The 15,022-nt window shown below is 36.2% G+C and overlaps 1 protein-coding gene and 1 long non-coding RNA gene across 5 annotated transcripts in view; one reads left to right on the plus strand and one right to left on the minus strand.

The window, feature by feature from the left end:
* LOC110827961 (uncharacterized) overlaps positions 1 to 15,022 on the plus strand; it is a 500,889-nt gene that overhangs the window by 230,878 nt on the left and 254,989 nt on the right. The gene's annotated exons all lie outside the window — the stretch shown is intronic.
* The window catches only part of LOC110827962 (neural cell adhesion molecule 1), a 428,987-nt gene that overhangs the window by 99,693 nt on the left and 314,272 nt on the right, over positions 1 to 15,022 (minus strand). For all 4 annotated transcript variants that reach the window (XM_087358315.1, XM_087358313.1, XM_087358312.1 and 1 more), the window contains exon 5: positions 2,637 to 2,843. In XM_087358315.1, the coding sequence (XP_087214441.1) occupies positions 2,637 to 2,843 (207 nt within the window). The remainder of the gene's footprint in view (positions 1 to 2,636; positions 2,844 to 15,022) is intronic.

The raw sequence follows: 15,022 nt of genomic DNA on the forward strand, positions 1-15,022 counted from the left end.
CCGGGGTTACGCCCGTGAATCCTATTTTTCACGTTTTCACGTAGACCTGAAGCATTTGGTCCAGCAAAACTTGTTAGCATTGCACTTTTCCGTAAGTAAACATTCCTTTATAACGTTGTTTTCATGATTTTCTAGTTCGTTTATTCGCTCGCTAGGAAAACTATCAAACTTGGTATCAGTGAGAGTTTAACGTACTTGTTATAACTGTTTTGTTCACTTCTTGTACAGATTCAACTGAGCACTTAGTTCATAATATAACATAAAGTAGGTTTTCATGTAATAATTCCTATAAAAATGGATAACTGCACATAAATATCAAAATAAAATACTAGAAACAAAACTGTCAGTCCAATGTTCCACAGGTGGGCATTCTTAAGGCGCATTTATTAAATAACTAAATGCATTTACTTATTTCTTTGCGTTTTTAGCGTAATAAGTATACATTTATTTTGACGCAAAATATATAGTTCTTCTAAACACAGTTGCTTGAAGATGTAATTACGGCTAACACCAATTCCTAAATGCACTGTTAAATATGCCTACGTAATACGTTTCAAAGGGGACTGCAAACGTTGGTGAAATAAATAAGCCCATTTCTGAGTGCACTTCCTAACACGCCGTATCGTTTTAGTGGTTATCTATTGTGTGCCATTTAATAAGAAACTTATTCCTGAATTTATGGAAACTGCAATGAAAGATAAAGGAATCGTAAGTTAATGAATACGATTAAATTTATTTTAATAGATGTAGTCAACAAAATAATCATTATTGTATGTGTTTCTTTAAAATATAAGAAATTGTCGTGAGGAATGCTGTACGTCGTCATTGCATTACTTCAATTCTCTCGAACAGACGTACGAAGTGGGACATTTGTGTGGCGTAAGTTGAACAGCAAGTTCTCAGCTTACCATCAAAATCCACTTACGAGTTTTACGTGGGCGTATGCCTGTAAGACTAAGCGCTGAGTAGGGTTGTGAGTGGGTGAGCTGCACGTGACTGGGGTTGCACAAATACGACTTATTAACTGAAAACCAGTAATTTTAGGGGAAAATATTGCAGCAGAACGCTCACAACAGTACAGAGTTTCAGGCAGAAAATTTTTCAATCTTTTCGGATTGTTCTTTTTTGAATAAAACCTAGTACTACTAAACTGAAATGGTAAATTATAATTTTTGTCGTTAAGAAGCCACGAATAATTACCACTCAACTGTTGAAATGTGACGGGAGATTATTTCAATATTTTCAACAAAACATAAATCCACGTTATAAGATAAGAACCTCGCTCGTGGCGTGCTAATGGAAAATAAAAGAGTGCGAAAAGCAATCAAGAATCTACCATAACATTCTGGACAGAATTATACAACCTCCGGCAAATCTAATAAACGTGCATTTACAATTGCTAAAATAGATTGTATAATTCACTATTTTTTTTATTTTATTAATAACATTTTACCATTTTCAGAGATATAGGCCTACTGCGTTAATTTATTAGAAAATGAGGTATTATTACACCATCTGAAAGTGACTAAGTAAAACGAGAGGCCACAGTCAGTTTGTCACCGCTCTGAACTGTGCCACGAAGCTAACGGTGGCCACTTTGAACACCTACATTAGATTTGCTAATTCACTGTGTGTTAATACTGACAAATGTAATGGTTCGATTTATTAAAATGCCTTTTTATCATTCATTGAACGTGTGCATAACTTTTCTGGGACACTCTGTATTATGTGTACTGGAGTGTTTTCATTCATTCCTCTGCGTTTACAAACTCGCCGTGTACCTGCGGTGACATCTGTCTGTGACCACCAATTCATCATTCGTCTCCAGTTACTGTTACCGTTTCATTCCTTCGTCCACGCGGAGTGACGTAGGACGTGTCTAACATTATTATTGAAATTCCTACACAGCGCAGAATATTACGAATTTGTATGTTTCTTATGTCAATGCTTTTCAAGCAAAATCACTTTTAAATTAAGAATTATCGACCGTAATAATTCACAAACGAAGTAATTAAAACAGTAATTTTCATAACCGTCTTTATACGCCTTAATGTACGTGTTCTGGGTCCCTACTGGGAACTTTCATCTTCTCTGTGGGTGGCACAAAGCCCCTGTCAGACGTTTAGTAAACTACAGAAACTAAACATTCAGACAATGCTTTCTGTCTGCAACAACAGCCATTGTTTATGGAAAGAAAATCTACTTTAAACAGTTCTCTGTCAGGGTAAGGGAAATGTTTATACACATTCTTAGCAAAGGAGTGTTACTTAAGAATTATTTATTCTTTTAATAAAGAACAATGAAATCCGATAGAAGTAAAACTCGACCAGTGAACTAGATATCCTGATTGGGGAATTCTATGTTGTTTCTTATATTCGGTAGCCCACGAAAATTTAATTTTTATTCCTCCATTTGTGTTTAAGAAAATATTTGTCAGTCTGGTAAGAGACAGAGACAAGGCTTACCAGTACTTTTCTGATGGAAGAATTGTAACGGGTGAATCATGCTTTCGGGAGCGTTCCCTACTTGTGGCCAAGACAAGGCCAAAATGTCTCCATCTCTTCAGCATCCGTTTTAATTCGCTTATAGACTTGCCGGGAGCCAAACTACGGACATCGGCGTTTGTTAATACTCACAGAATAACTCCAGGCGCACAGTCTTCTCGGTAGGTAACGTGAGTTTGGTGTTGCTGGCCTGACACTTGTAGGTGGTGTTGAGGTGTTCCCGGGTCACGCGTGACACCTCCAGTCGGTTCACAACTATGACGGGTTGAACTGACGTCTCCAGAATCCCGTCAACAAGCTTGTCATTCACGAACCACGATACAGTGGGAATCGGATTCCCTGGAAACAGAAAGCAGGTAGGGTGTTGCAGTTCATTTAGGTGATTAATCTGCTGGATACTTTCAAGATACTAAGTAGCACGGCAGTTTGCATTTAGAAAGTTCACATACCGCGTCTCCACAGAGTTGGCATACACACGGACAAGGGGTTAAGGGAAACGTTAAAACGGAACGAACGTCAACGCATTAATCGATTTTTTTCCAACGGTTAGGAACACAACGTGGACTTGTGGGCACGGGCCAAATTTTCGGAAGAACAGTCTGCTTCCATGTTCAGAGCTTCAGGCTAAAAAACAAAAACCTCATCTTCACAGCCGTGAAAAACTCAAATCTCACACATGTTATAATAAATACTTTTTCATCCAATAAAATGTTTCGTAATAAGAAGAATAAAAGTACAATTTCCTCAATAACAAATATATAACTTCTACTGACGCGTTGGTTATTTAACGATGTTTTTCAAATCTAATGGTGATATAACGTTTGATACTGGCACAAATGTGAATGGTGAGTTCGAAAGAAGATGTAAGGAATCAATTATGCCCTATTCTAAGGCAAGCTTCGTCTAGAAGGAATCATAATCTCTATATGAAAGCTGAGTCAGAACATCTGGCCTGGGGGCCGAGGTTCTAATCCGTGACCTCCGAAATAAGAAGTGAAAACCATTCAACACTGGCATTCGGTAAAGCAATTCGTAGCGAAATGTGATTTGTTACGTTTTGTTTATTCTATAATTTCATAGAATTTATTACCAGACCATAATTAATTAAATGAATTCGATAAAACAAATATTTAATCATGATATTAATGTAAGCAAGCTAGTATATCCGAGTACTGTAATTCAACTCGGAATCCAATGATACTGTTTATGACAGCGCGTGCTTGCTTTATGCATTACTAAACAATTCTTTAGTAATGACATTAGATGACAGAACGTTCTATTTTGCAAGTTCGGCCACAATCAGGCAACTCTTATAAGGAACTGTAAAGGAGGATGATATAGGAAAGGAATATAATAAACGAAGGAAAGGGTAAGAGCTGCAGATAAAAAAGAAATTACTTCCCGTTAAATTTCAATGGACTATTTCCACTACTTGTTTTGTTGTAGTTGTTTTTCTTTTGTCATAATCACAGTCCGACTCGAATTCACCATGTAAAATGTATTTCAGTTAATTTAAGAGATAAAGAACTGTGATGCATTGGCGCAAGATTGAAGTAAGTCAAAATATACAGTAACTGCGATGCTTTAATGAGATAATAATTACAACACTCGCATTACATTGTATAAAACATATTTATTTTATCTAGTGATAAATCTACAAAATATTTCAGGCAATATACGGCAGTCCAGAGCTCTTTATTGATTTCAATGCGGCAAATCCTAATCCATAATTTTAAAGCATATAATTTGTGGTGTGAAATGCAAGGGTTCAAAACCTAAATAACTAAAGTGTTAGAAACTGGTTTTTTAAAGAAAATACCAGTTAATTTTGCCTCTTTTTCAAATCCACTTCTTGTACCTATATTATTTTCATTCTTCTACAGTGTCAGTCGATCAATTTACCATGCGTACAGCTGAAGTATTGCAAAATGAAACACATACCCATACGCTATACGCTACATAAACTCCCTTCAACAAAGAGTTGAAATATGTGTGGTATTTGCACTGATTTTTTTTATTAGTTCTCTTATTTAAAGAGAGGCGTTCCATGCATTTTTGTTCGGTCGGCTTTGTGATGTTTAGTATTATATACGGATCGGAATTCAAAGAGTGTGCGAGCCCTGTACTGCTTATGTATAATTGAACTCAGTACAAATTTGTTAAGACTACATACTACAAAGAGAATTCACTAGTTCACTCCATATTATATGAAATGCATACCACGATTCGATTTACACAAATCCATGAATGTCTAAACCCTTGCACATATTTAATTGGTAACCAATATTTTGAAACATAAAATGGAGAGAAACGAAAATATTAGTTCTTTCAATACAGATTTATAAGAGTAAATAGTTAAACGAGTCTCGTTTAAAAAAATGTTCATGGTAAAACGATTTAGAAGAAGGCTTATGATTCAGAGAATTGCTTTCACGTACTATATGAGTGTGACGTCAAAATCTTCTTCGAAATCTAGTTTCCATAATGAACGCCTAATTCTAAGAATAATAGAGTATTTATGTTTGTTGCAAATTAATCTTCTTATTTTATATATCATCATTGAATGTCACAATGATGAATTAAAAATTCTACAATTAGGTTATAAAACTTATAACACATATCTTTTCGTAGCTTGATTGTTCTTGTACTGTGAAAAACAAATTTGTAATATGCACTGGAGTGAAAGATTTAATTAACGTTGGAGTGACGTAAAAAATTAAGTACGCTCTCTGATAATTTGTTAACACAAAGGTAGTTCCCTACAAATTCGTAATCACATTTCGGCAAATTCAAAAGGCACCAGATAGGATTTACAATGACACAAACCACAGAGAACATTCCTTAGCTCACCTGCCTGAAGAGGTTCAAAGGAAATGAATACATGAATAATAATATTTTTATACTCGGACTGTACCTGGGAAGTTTTGTTGGGGCAATATATCTGATCGGAATTTTGAAATCGCAGAACAGAACGAAAACTGGGACAAACAGCGATGGGAAAAAGAACATTGTATATACGTGGTTGAATAGATAAAGCTCATGTAAGTATACGAAATAACTGTAAGCAAAAGCAATGAAGAAGAGACGGAGTTTTAAATCACATACCAGTGTCCCCGACGTTCACTGGCCTGTCGCTTAGCTATTCGTTTCACTCTCCCCATAAGCTTTGCCGATCTGTTTTAAAGCCGCCTCTTCTTTCAACGTATTTTAAGTAAAAGCATCATTCAGTGCGTTTCAGTGAATTATAAGCGATTACTTCCCTAAACAGCATTGACACTAACATTAATCTTAGCTATGGAAAAGCTTCCTGTTTATTTTGAGGTAGGAACTGAATTTTTAAATAACATTCGGATGAACTTCATGGTTAAATACAATTTATAGTAGCTATAGTCAAACTGACATCGGTGCCTCAGTGATGCACTAAGCAACTCATACCTAATGACAACGCCTAATACTGATAAAATAAGGTGTAATTATAAAACTTATTAGAAATACGATAAATACTTCAACCATAAGACTTTAGTCCACCAGGGCACTATGATTATGCATTCAAAAATCTATCCTTGTACAGATTCATAAAAATTAATGAGCTTATCAATAGTTATGACATCTTGACCTACTGAATGGAATAACATTCTGATAATCCCAGTAATGAGAAAATTATTTATAACTCATAGAATGAATAAGAGGAGAATCAAAACGAAAACATTTCAAAAAGGTGAGTCCCTATTCCATTACGTCCTTATTTTTATTGGTGGTTCAGTGTCTAACACTGCCGACGTGTGACGTCGATGTTGTCGTTGGAAGGGTAAGTGGAAAAATTATGGTGGTCCGTATCTATACTCACTTCAGAATATTGTTTCAGTAACTGAGGAAAACACGGGAAAAGTCACAGAAATTAAATCAATGCGCCTTGAGATTTCTAGCCAGACAAATTAAGTGCAGACTTGATTTACTTCGTAAATCCCTCCCTTAAACACAGATACAAACAAACGCATTAGATCACAATACAGGCTTGGGAAGAACGGAGAGAAATTCAATTAGTCATCTGATCTGAACTACAGTTCTTGAAGGAGCTGAAAAGAAGAACCGAAAGCAAAAATATGATTGATTGAAATTTCGTTGCGTCAAGAAGGAAGTCAACCTTGAAGACGGAGAAAGTGAACTCATCCGAAACGTTGAAGAGATGAGCTGTACATCTACTATGGAAATTTCTCGTATTTTCCTCTGGTTTCGAGAGAAAAACCTAAGGTACTGTAAGCTGTGTCATGATACGATCGTTGAACCTGTACAAAGGAGAATGAACTTGCGTCATTGCTTCTCTGCTGCAATTAACAACGTTCCAGTAAATCTGAATGTAGAAAAATTGTGTAAAAATACTTTATATAAAATGCTAAAAATTTAGATATTTATTTTACGAACATTTCTCTTAATGTCTGCATTACAGGTTCATAATAAATCTGCGCAATGCTTCCTACTATGCAGTTAGGAACCTTTCTGCCTTTCACTCTCCTATTTAAAAACCTGAAATTTAAAATATTAAAAGCTGTAATTTTCTATATTGTTTTGTTAAGTGTGTGAAACTTGGTCTCTCACGTTGAGGAAATAATACAAATTGATGGTACTTGAGACAGGATGCTTAGCAGAATATTCGGAACTAAGAAACACGAATTAACAAGGCTGTAGATAATTGTATAATAAGCAACTCCATAATTTGCAGCCACCAGCCAGATATTTTTAGAATGATAATATAAATAAGGATGATTTTGACAGAGAATATGGCTTTCATGGGGATAATAAATCAGTATAAATTTCGGCTGGAAAGCCAGGAAGACCTAGGAGTAGACAAGAGAATAATATTAAAATTAGTCTCAGAGAAAAAAGGTTGTAGGGTGTAACTAAATGCATGTGCCTCAGGAAAGGGACCGGTGGCGGGCATTTGTGATCACAGTAATGGACGCTTGACTTTCACAGAAGGTTGTGAATTTCTTGGAGAGGTGAAAGTAGTATTAGCCACTACTGAAGGACCCCATTTCTTGAAGTTTATGAGTAATTGCAGGTTCAGAGTTTCTACATTTGTATTTAATGTGGACAAACAGAAAGTAAAAGATATTTGAATTTACAACTGTAAGATTTTATGAGTACTAAACTGTAATATAATAGACCACTGTGGTCCAATATTGAGAACAATACTAATTAAATTCTGATAACGCGGATTACAGTAAATATAACAGAGTCTAAAGAACTCGCCTACAATTATATTTCTAAGATAACGATAGATTTATGTAATGACACGAATTCAGTGATTGTTGAAATGTAAGATAATTCAACTTCACTTCCTGTTCAACTCGGAGTGTATTACACGAAACAGGAATTAAAATTTAAGAATTAAATCTATGTAATTTGTTGATATTCAATGCAATTACAATTAGGATGATCACTTAACTTCTTTCGTATAGCTTAAGTGTTAATATATCTATAAAAACGTTGTCTTTAAAAGAGAATTAAGAAGATATCTCTAAGTTACCAGTGAGATAGTTTTTTAATGAGATATTGCGCAATGACAGACGAGAGGAAGTGTGTGCAAGACAGAAGTAAAATAAAAATTTCTGGATCATATTATATTTAGGAGCTTGCATTATAGTTTTGGGAAGTATTTTAATTCTTTTTTCAATAGTGTTTTTACGTTTACCACATATAGTAAATGAACAAAACTGCCTCCAAGAACGGACAAAATCTCCATTGACGACACGCGTTGAATTCAGGAATATCCGCCTTTAATGTGCAATTGTGTTGCGCCTGGATTCTGATAGTTAATATTCCAATGATGTGCACACTACGTTAACTTCGAATCATATCACACAACGCTACGAAATGAAATAGAGCCCTAGTATCGGTGGCGTGAAACCAGATTTCCCCTCTGCCTTCCAATTCCATGCATCTTGTTAATCTGGCGTTTATGTGATTACATTTGTCAAGGAAGATGGAGTGATAAGCTCTGTTGCCAGTGTTTCCTCCTGTCTGTTCGTTTGGCAACATTCAGCGAGAGCCTATGAGGTTCAAAGTGTTTGTCCGTCCGGTCGTAGTACTAAATCTTTTTAAATGCATTTCATTTGTGACTGTCAATGAAGGAGTGCTCTCAGGAGTAATGTAAAGGTTTATATTTGCTTTTAATTTGGGAAAAATTTAATAACTAAATATGGCACACACAACCTGTTCTATTTCGATAAAACTATGTTTCGTATGTTTTATAAATACCTCGATTTAACAAGTGTCAATGAAGTGTAACCTTTAACGTATTCTATGTCACGAACACCATCATGAATTATTACTCAAGGGAGTAATAATTTCGGACACTATTAAGAATTTTGCTGTAGTATTTAAAAAAAAATTCCATACTAGACTTACAATCATACTGTTGGTTATTTTTCGAAGTTTACTTTTTCAACATCCTCTCATTGTTAAGACGAACATTTAAATCGTGATGCGTGGGATTGTCCAACTCGCTGGGAACCACGTTTGTGCATGTAAGAACACTGAATATCACTGCTTCTTTATGATATTACCGTTATTTAAGAACATCAGACAGTATGAAGTGTGTTAGGGCCAGTGTTTCTAATGACACCAAAACTCGATTAGTCGTTTTTATGTGAGACGCAAAATATATGATAGCTTGAGCCACTTCATAGTAAGAGGGAAGTGGATGATGGAAATCACATGGCGGAACAAGATGGCTCATGGGCTATCGCTTAACCCCCCCCCCTCCGTACATTAGCTGGTCGGCCACCAAAATCTGTATTTTTAAACGTCAGAGAAACTCGGAGATATCTTTTGACAATTACTCAGACAATGGGTCTATACACAGTTAGGATATAACTCAGTGAAACTATGAACACTGAACGAATAAACGAAAAAGAATAATGAAGAAAGACGGGATTAATTCAAGAAAGAGAGAAATGTATATAATTATCTATTATAATTAAATACAGTGTTAAGAATTATGGTGGAGAAGAACAAAACTTTTCCCGTACACACTGAGATTTCTCTAAAATTTCGTAGTGGACTCTATTTAATAGCTGTCAACATAACAAAGCTTAGATTTCCAGTTATTGAACCAAATGAATCTTTCAATATACATTAATATCTTGGCCTTAAATAGTGAAAGAATGAATGCTGGAATCTGATATATAGGCCTATTTCTGAGTATAAAAGTAATGACTCATCTCACTACAATACCAGATGAGATATGAGAAAGTTAGTCTTATTACAAGAAACCCTGGTTAGTCTGAAGTATGATAATGTCTCTCAGCTATCTGCATTAGAGGTACAAAGATGGGCCTCAAAGACAGTGGAATACAAGTTACGCACGCTACAGTACGTGTATTACCTGACTGTGCAGCCATTACTGAGGAATGAATACCTTATCTGAGAGTCTTAGAAAAGCAACTGTGGCTGTAAATGAATTAAAGTTAATTTGTGTGCTGCGAGATTACAGTTGCAGATCACGCATTTTGCTAATATAAACGGGTCTTTGTATTCGTTAAATTATGTTCCTAACTCTAGCACAGATATGAGGAAGTTGGAAACATTACTACAATTCAAACAAAATAGCAGGAAGGAACGTGTAAAAACGGCCCGACACTGGAGCGGCAAGGACACAAGTTATGACCGCATATTCTGGAACGACAAACTGAAGGGAGAAAAATACTCTGATATTATGACAAAGAAACTATCGGAGCGTTGTGATCATTTCATGTTTTAATTAATGCTTGCAGAACTTCGTCAGCACGCAATGAAACCGAAAATAAAATACCAAATTAAGATTTTAGGTTCTCTCAGCGGTGAATTTGTCGATTGGGTAGTATCAACACGTGGATCTTCTTCTATCTGTGCACTTCGGGGCCATTCTGTGCAGTAACAAGTGTTTCAGATGTGAAGTTCGTGGAAATATCAGAATCGTTCAGCAACAATGATCAGACGTAGAAAGATCGACAGACTAAAGGGACAGATGTTTACTATTATACCATTCGAATGGAGTGGGGATATTCCATCAACATTCGAACGTCTACGTGTTCATTCCACGTTCCTTATTCTTACTCCCACACAGATTTCATGGTTCAGCCTCTCTCTTGAAATTCATGCTATACATAAACAAGCAATTCCAGTCTATCATTATTAATTTACGAGTTCAGAAACTCTTTAAAAACCGAAAATGGAAATGAAAGGTCCTTCGCTAGAATGTAACAGTTTACAACATTGACCCTAATTTTGGACTCATTATCTGTAAACTTTCCTCAAGGCACATTATATAAACCTTCAAATTGCCTTTTAAAGTTATAGATCAATTTCTAAACACTTGGAGAACTTGGAATTACGGATAAATCCGAGGCCTTTTATTATGCGGTAAGCAAAAAGCTATTCCTTGTGTGCCGAACTACTACTGCAGTGTCTAGAGCAGTGGTGATCAACCTGGGGTACGCGAAGACATCTTAGGGGGTACGTGAAATTTAAAAAAAAATTATGATAAACACTGAATAATCAGTAATGTAATTTATTTAATTTATTTTAGATGTAGATTATATACTATGTATAACTTGAATTATACATCAACAACTTTGGGGGTACAAAGTTGAAGATAAATTATATCTGGGGGTACGCGAACAAAAAAAGGTTGAATACCACTGATCTAGAGCATGTGGTCGACTGATAGGTTACATAAAATGAGTTCCTCTTATCTGATCTAATAGCTTTTAGTGACGATATGCAAGAGTTTATTACATTGTGGTTATTTTAAAAGGTGGTTTCCTCTTCAACGTATAAATGCCACATTGGGATGTAATGATATGTAATGTGATATGCCGTGTAGCAATAACAAAACGAATTTCATAATTTTGACGAGGTCTGTAACTTTCTGACGTAAACAAACTGATATTTCATTGACTGCATATAGGATCCAACCTCTTCATAACCCGTAAAATTTTTAAATAATAATGAGAAGTTCAGTTCCTGTCTTAAAGAAAACATAACGATTCTCCTTACAAAGATAAAATGGTTAATGCTGTTAGGAAAATTACATCTGTCAGTTCCAAGAATCATAAAGAACCCATAAACACACACTGTGGGCTAAATAAAGAGTAAGTATATGTTACAGTAAGCGGTGTATGACTTACAGTAAGTAAATACTGTCCTGTAAGAAGGATCATTTTACTCCCGGTGAAAGAGCTGCCGCATTTCACTGAAGAGAAAGCTGGGAGGGCTGTGACGGCTACATAGCCATCAAGACCACAGCTTGCAACTCTTATTATAAGGAGCAGGACTCATGAGTCAGGTAGGCATAAACTTATACTCCGTGTCCGTATTACGTTCGTATCATATTATATTAATGCCAAACAATTCAGTTCGAATCACTCAGCAAAATCACAAATATACCTCAGCTTGGATTCGAACCGGGTTACTAACAAACAGTACTGTAGCTAACAGATAGTGAAGTCGGTGATATCTGACGAGATTTCTTTTTGCACATATAGGCCTAGGCCTGTTTTATATAAGTAAGGGTCTTTTTAACAGCAAACACGAACAGTTATAATTGTTTCAAATATCGCTAACAGACTGATTTTTCTGAACATAAATTTTGCGTATAGAAATTTCTGAGTCGATTCCACAGGTGCGGTTGCACTGGCTTAGATTTCCGTAGATCGCGTATGCTTCTCTCTCTCTCTCTCTTTCCCTTGTGTTTCGCTCCCTGTCGCCCTATTGTTTTCTGTGGTACTTTCCCATCCGCCCCCTGAATGTGGTTTCTGTGGCTTTCGCCAACTCTTCACATCACGGGATTTGTGGTTGTCAGGAAACAAGACCTTGAAGAGAAAGTATTAAAACGCACAAAACCAAAATGTGAAAATATTCAGCACCACCAAAAGACGCAATGCTAACAGATACGATTTAACCACAAGTGTCAAAGCCAGAACAGATTGACTCATTCATTAACTCCACAGTCAATAAAATTGGAAGCACCACAGACATTCAAAAGGAGGGAAATGGAATAGCAACACACAAATATATATATATTTCTGTGCCGAAAGTATAATTACAAAACTGAAACAAGTTTTATATGAAACAGTAAATTTGTACCTCTTGGAGTACACTGAAATTCTAAAAGTGATCTTCACGCCACATAATTCGCTTTGACGTCAGTAGTTTGATCCAGGAAATGCACTAGCGATATTAAAGGCTACAATAGGACCCAATGTCATTTTTTTTAAAAATCTGACAAGCCATTGGTACGGCAATGTTATGCAACAATACCCCTAGTCCATACTGTTGCAAACATATGTTTCGGATTTCCGTCCTTCTTCTGACTTACATACATATTTTGTGTCTATTTTCTGGAACCTAGAAATCAAATTATTCCTTGAACAAAATTGCCGGCTTCAGAATGAAATAATCGGAATATTTGACGTCGGCTGCCCTAACCACATACTCACATACCCGGAAAAGAATTTAAAGACTGAGAATGATGTGCGATGTGATAAAAAGCAATTCGTGACGCTTCGCGATCAATAAGAGGGTACAGAACCAGCAACGGCCATGTGCAAAAGCTAGCTCAGAGACAGGGGTTTTGATGAGTGACACACAAGATGGAATTGTGATAAATGAAGAACTGGTACTGGAATCGCGGATTATGCCCCGATTCGTTTTGGGAGATAGAAAAAATTCCGTACTGAAAATGGAGTACGTCATTCACTTTCATGATTGATGATAGATTTCTCAACTCGATGTTAAAATAGACTAATATAGAATTACGACAACAAGAGAGAAAATATTAATACCACTGCATTTATGAAACGGTTACTTAAATAAGTCAGAAACGATTTAGCGTAGGCCTATGTGAAATAAATTGTGAACACTTTCAGAAATACTTATAAAGACAATAATTCCTTTACTTCAAATTTTTTCAGTGCAGCTATGTAACGTATACCTTATCATACACCTAGCTACTGAGAGCGTAAGCCATTTTAAATTTAAAATTTAAATAACATTTGAATTCCTGGTTCATATAACGAGGCTGTCAACAGCGTAGACTATATAATGTCGGCTGAAACAACGATATTAAGAAGTAATAACGAGGAAAACATACATGGAAAGCAGCGGTCGTGATATAATTTACGTTTCTGTCCAGGAATTTTACTGGAGTGACTGAGGAAGAAACCAAACAAGCCTCATTAATGAAAGGCTGTCTCTATGCCGAGGATTGAACCCGGGCTAAAGGGGACGAATAAGGAGTGCTAACCACTTGACCCCCGATGTTCAGTACACACTACGTATATTTTAAATATTTGTGTTAATATTATAGGGCAAATTTTTATGATCTATTTATTGTGAAATATGTCGATTCTTCAAAATAACCAGCAAGCCCATTCGTAACAAGTGTGTGTAGTCTACTTTCAATGTTTCTAGACACAAAATGAACTGTTACTTAGGAGACTGAAAAATGTGAACATTAACACGGAAGAGCCACTGCAGCTGATGTTTGAAGAACGAAGTGCCTGTCGGAAAACAAAGAGTGAAAGAGAACTTTAATTATTAATGATAATGAAGAACGATCAGAAGAGGAACAGGACAGATGTTCTGCAGCCGGGAATCAGTGTAAACAGGACGAGTGAGATGTTTCCTAACAAGGGAACTTCTCTTTACAGCTGCCCGCACAGTGCCGTGGCCATAGAGCTGCAGACTTTAAAAATGTGGCTATTGCTTAACATCATCTAGCACAAACGTGGAACTACTACTGAACTCAATTAAGTCTAGTCGGACCTATCACAGAGCCTCGAACCTTTCCTTTATTCCGTACGACAAACGAATTCGCTAGTGTTGAAAAATACGATGGTCTCCTTTACTGCCAATTCATAAACGACGCTGCCAGTGACTAGCACTTTACAGCATCGAATGACGGGGTGATTAGTCAGTAATGAATGATGAGTTGGGAAGGAAGTCGTCGTGACATAATTTTAGGTTCTGTCGAGGCATTTGCCTGGAAGGACTGAGAAAAATTACGAACTCAAGTCAGGATTGGTGTCTGGGTCTAGATTCGATACCGAGTCCTCTCGAATACAAAGCAACTTCTCCAACCACTCAGCCGCGACGTTTTCAAACATAAAAATATTGGGCCTCTTTTTTATTGTATTATACAACAATTATGTTTTTGATTTTTTTTTACAGAATTGTGACCTTTAGTTGTTAGGAGTGGTTGTTTTTGTGGTGGCTGTTCTGATTATGGATGTATCGATTTTGGTGATTTTTCTGCTAGTGACGGTTGTGTTGGTACTTAAAAATAAGTAGTCATATGAATTGTGTTGGTAATTTCAACACAAACAGCTATTGTGATGTTGACATTTGTGCTGATTACAATGGGAGTGGTGATAATGGTGACAAATGCAATCATCATAGTCACACCTGAGGTTGAATTGATGGAGGTTAATTTACTGGGCACGGGTATTGAAGAAGTCAAAGAAAGTACTTTACAT

Source organism: Zootermopsis nevadensis, unplaced genomic scaffold, assembly GCF_977971745.1.
Source record: "Zootermopsis nevadensis isolate Lab colony 2312 unplaced genomic scaffold, Znev_1.0 Znev_ptg000029l, whole genome shotgun sequence".
NCBI classification, from domain to species: Eukaryota; Metazoa; Arthropoda; class Insecta; order Blattodea; family Termopsidae; genus Zootermopsis; species Zootermopsis nevadensis.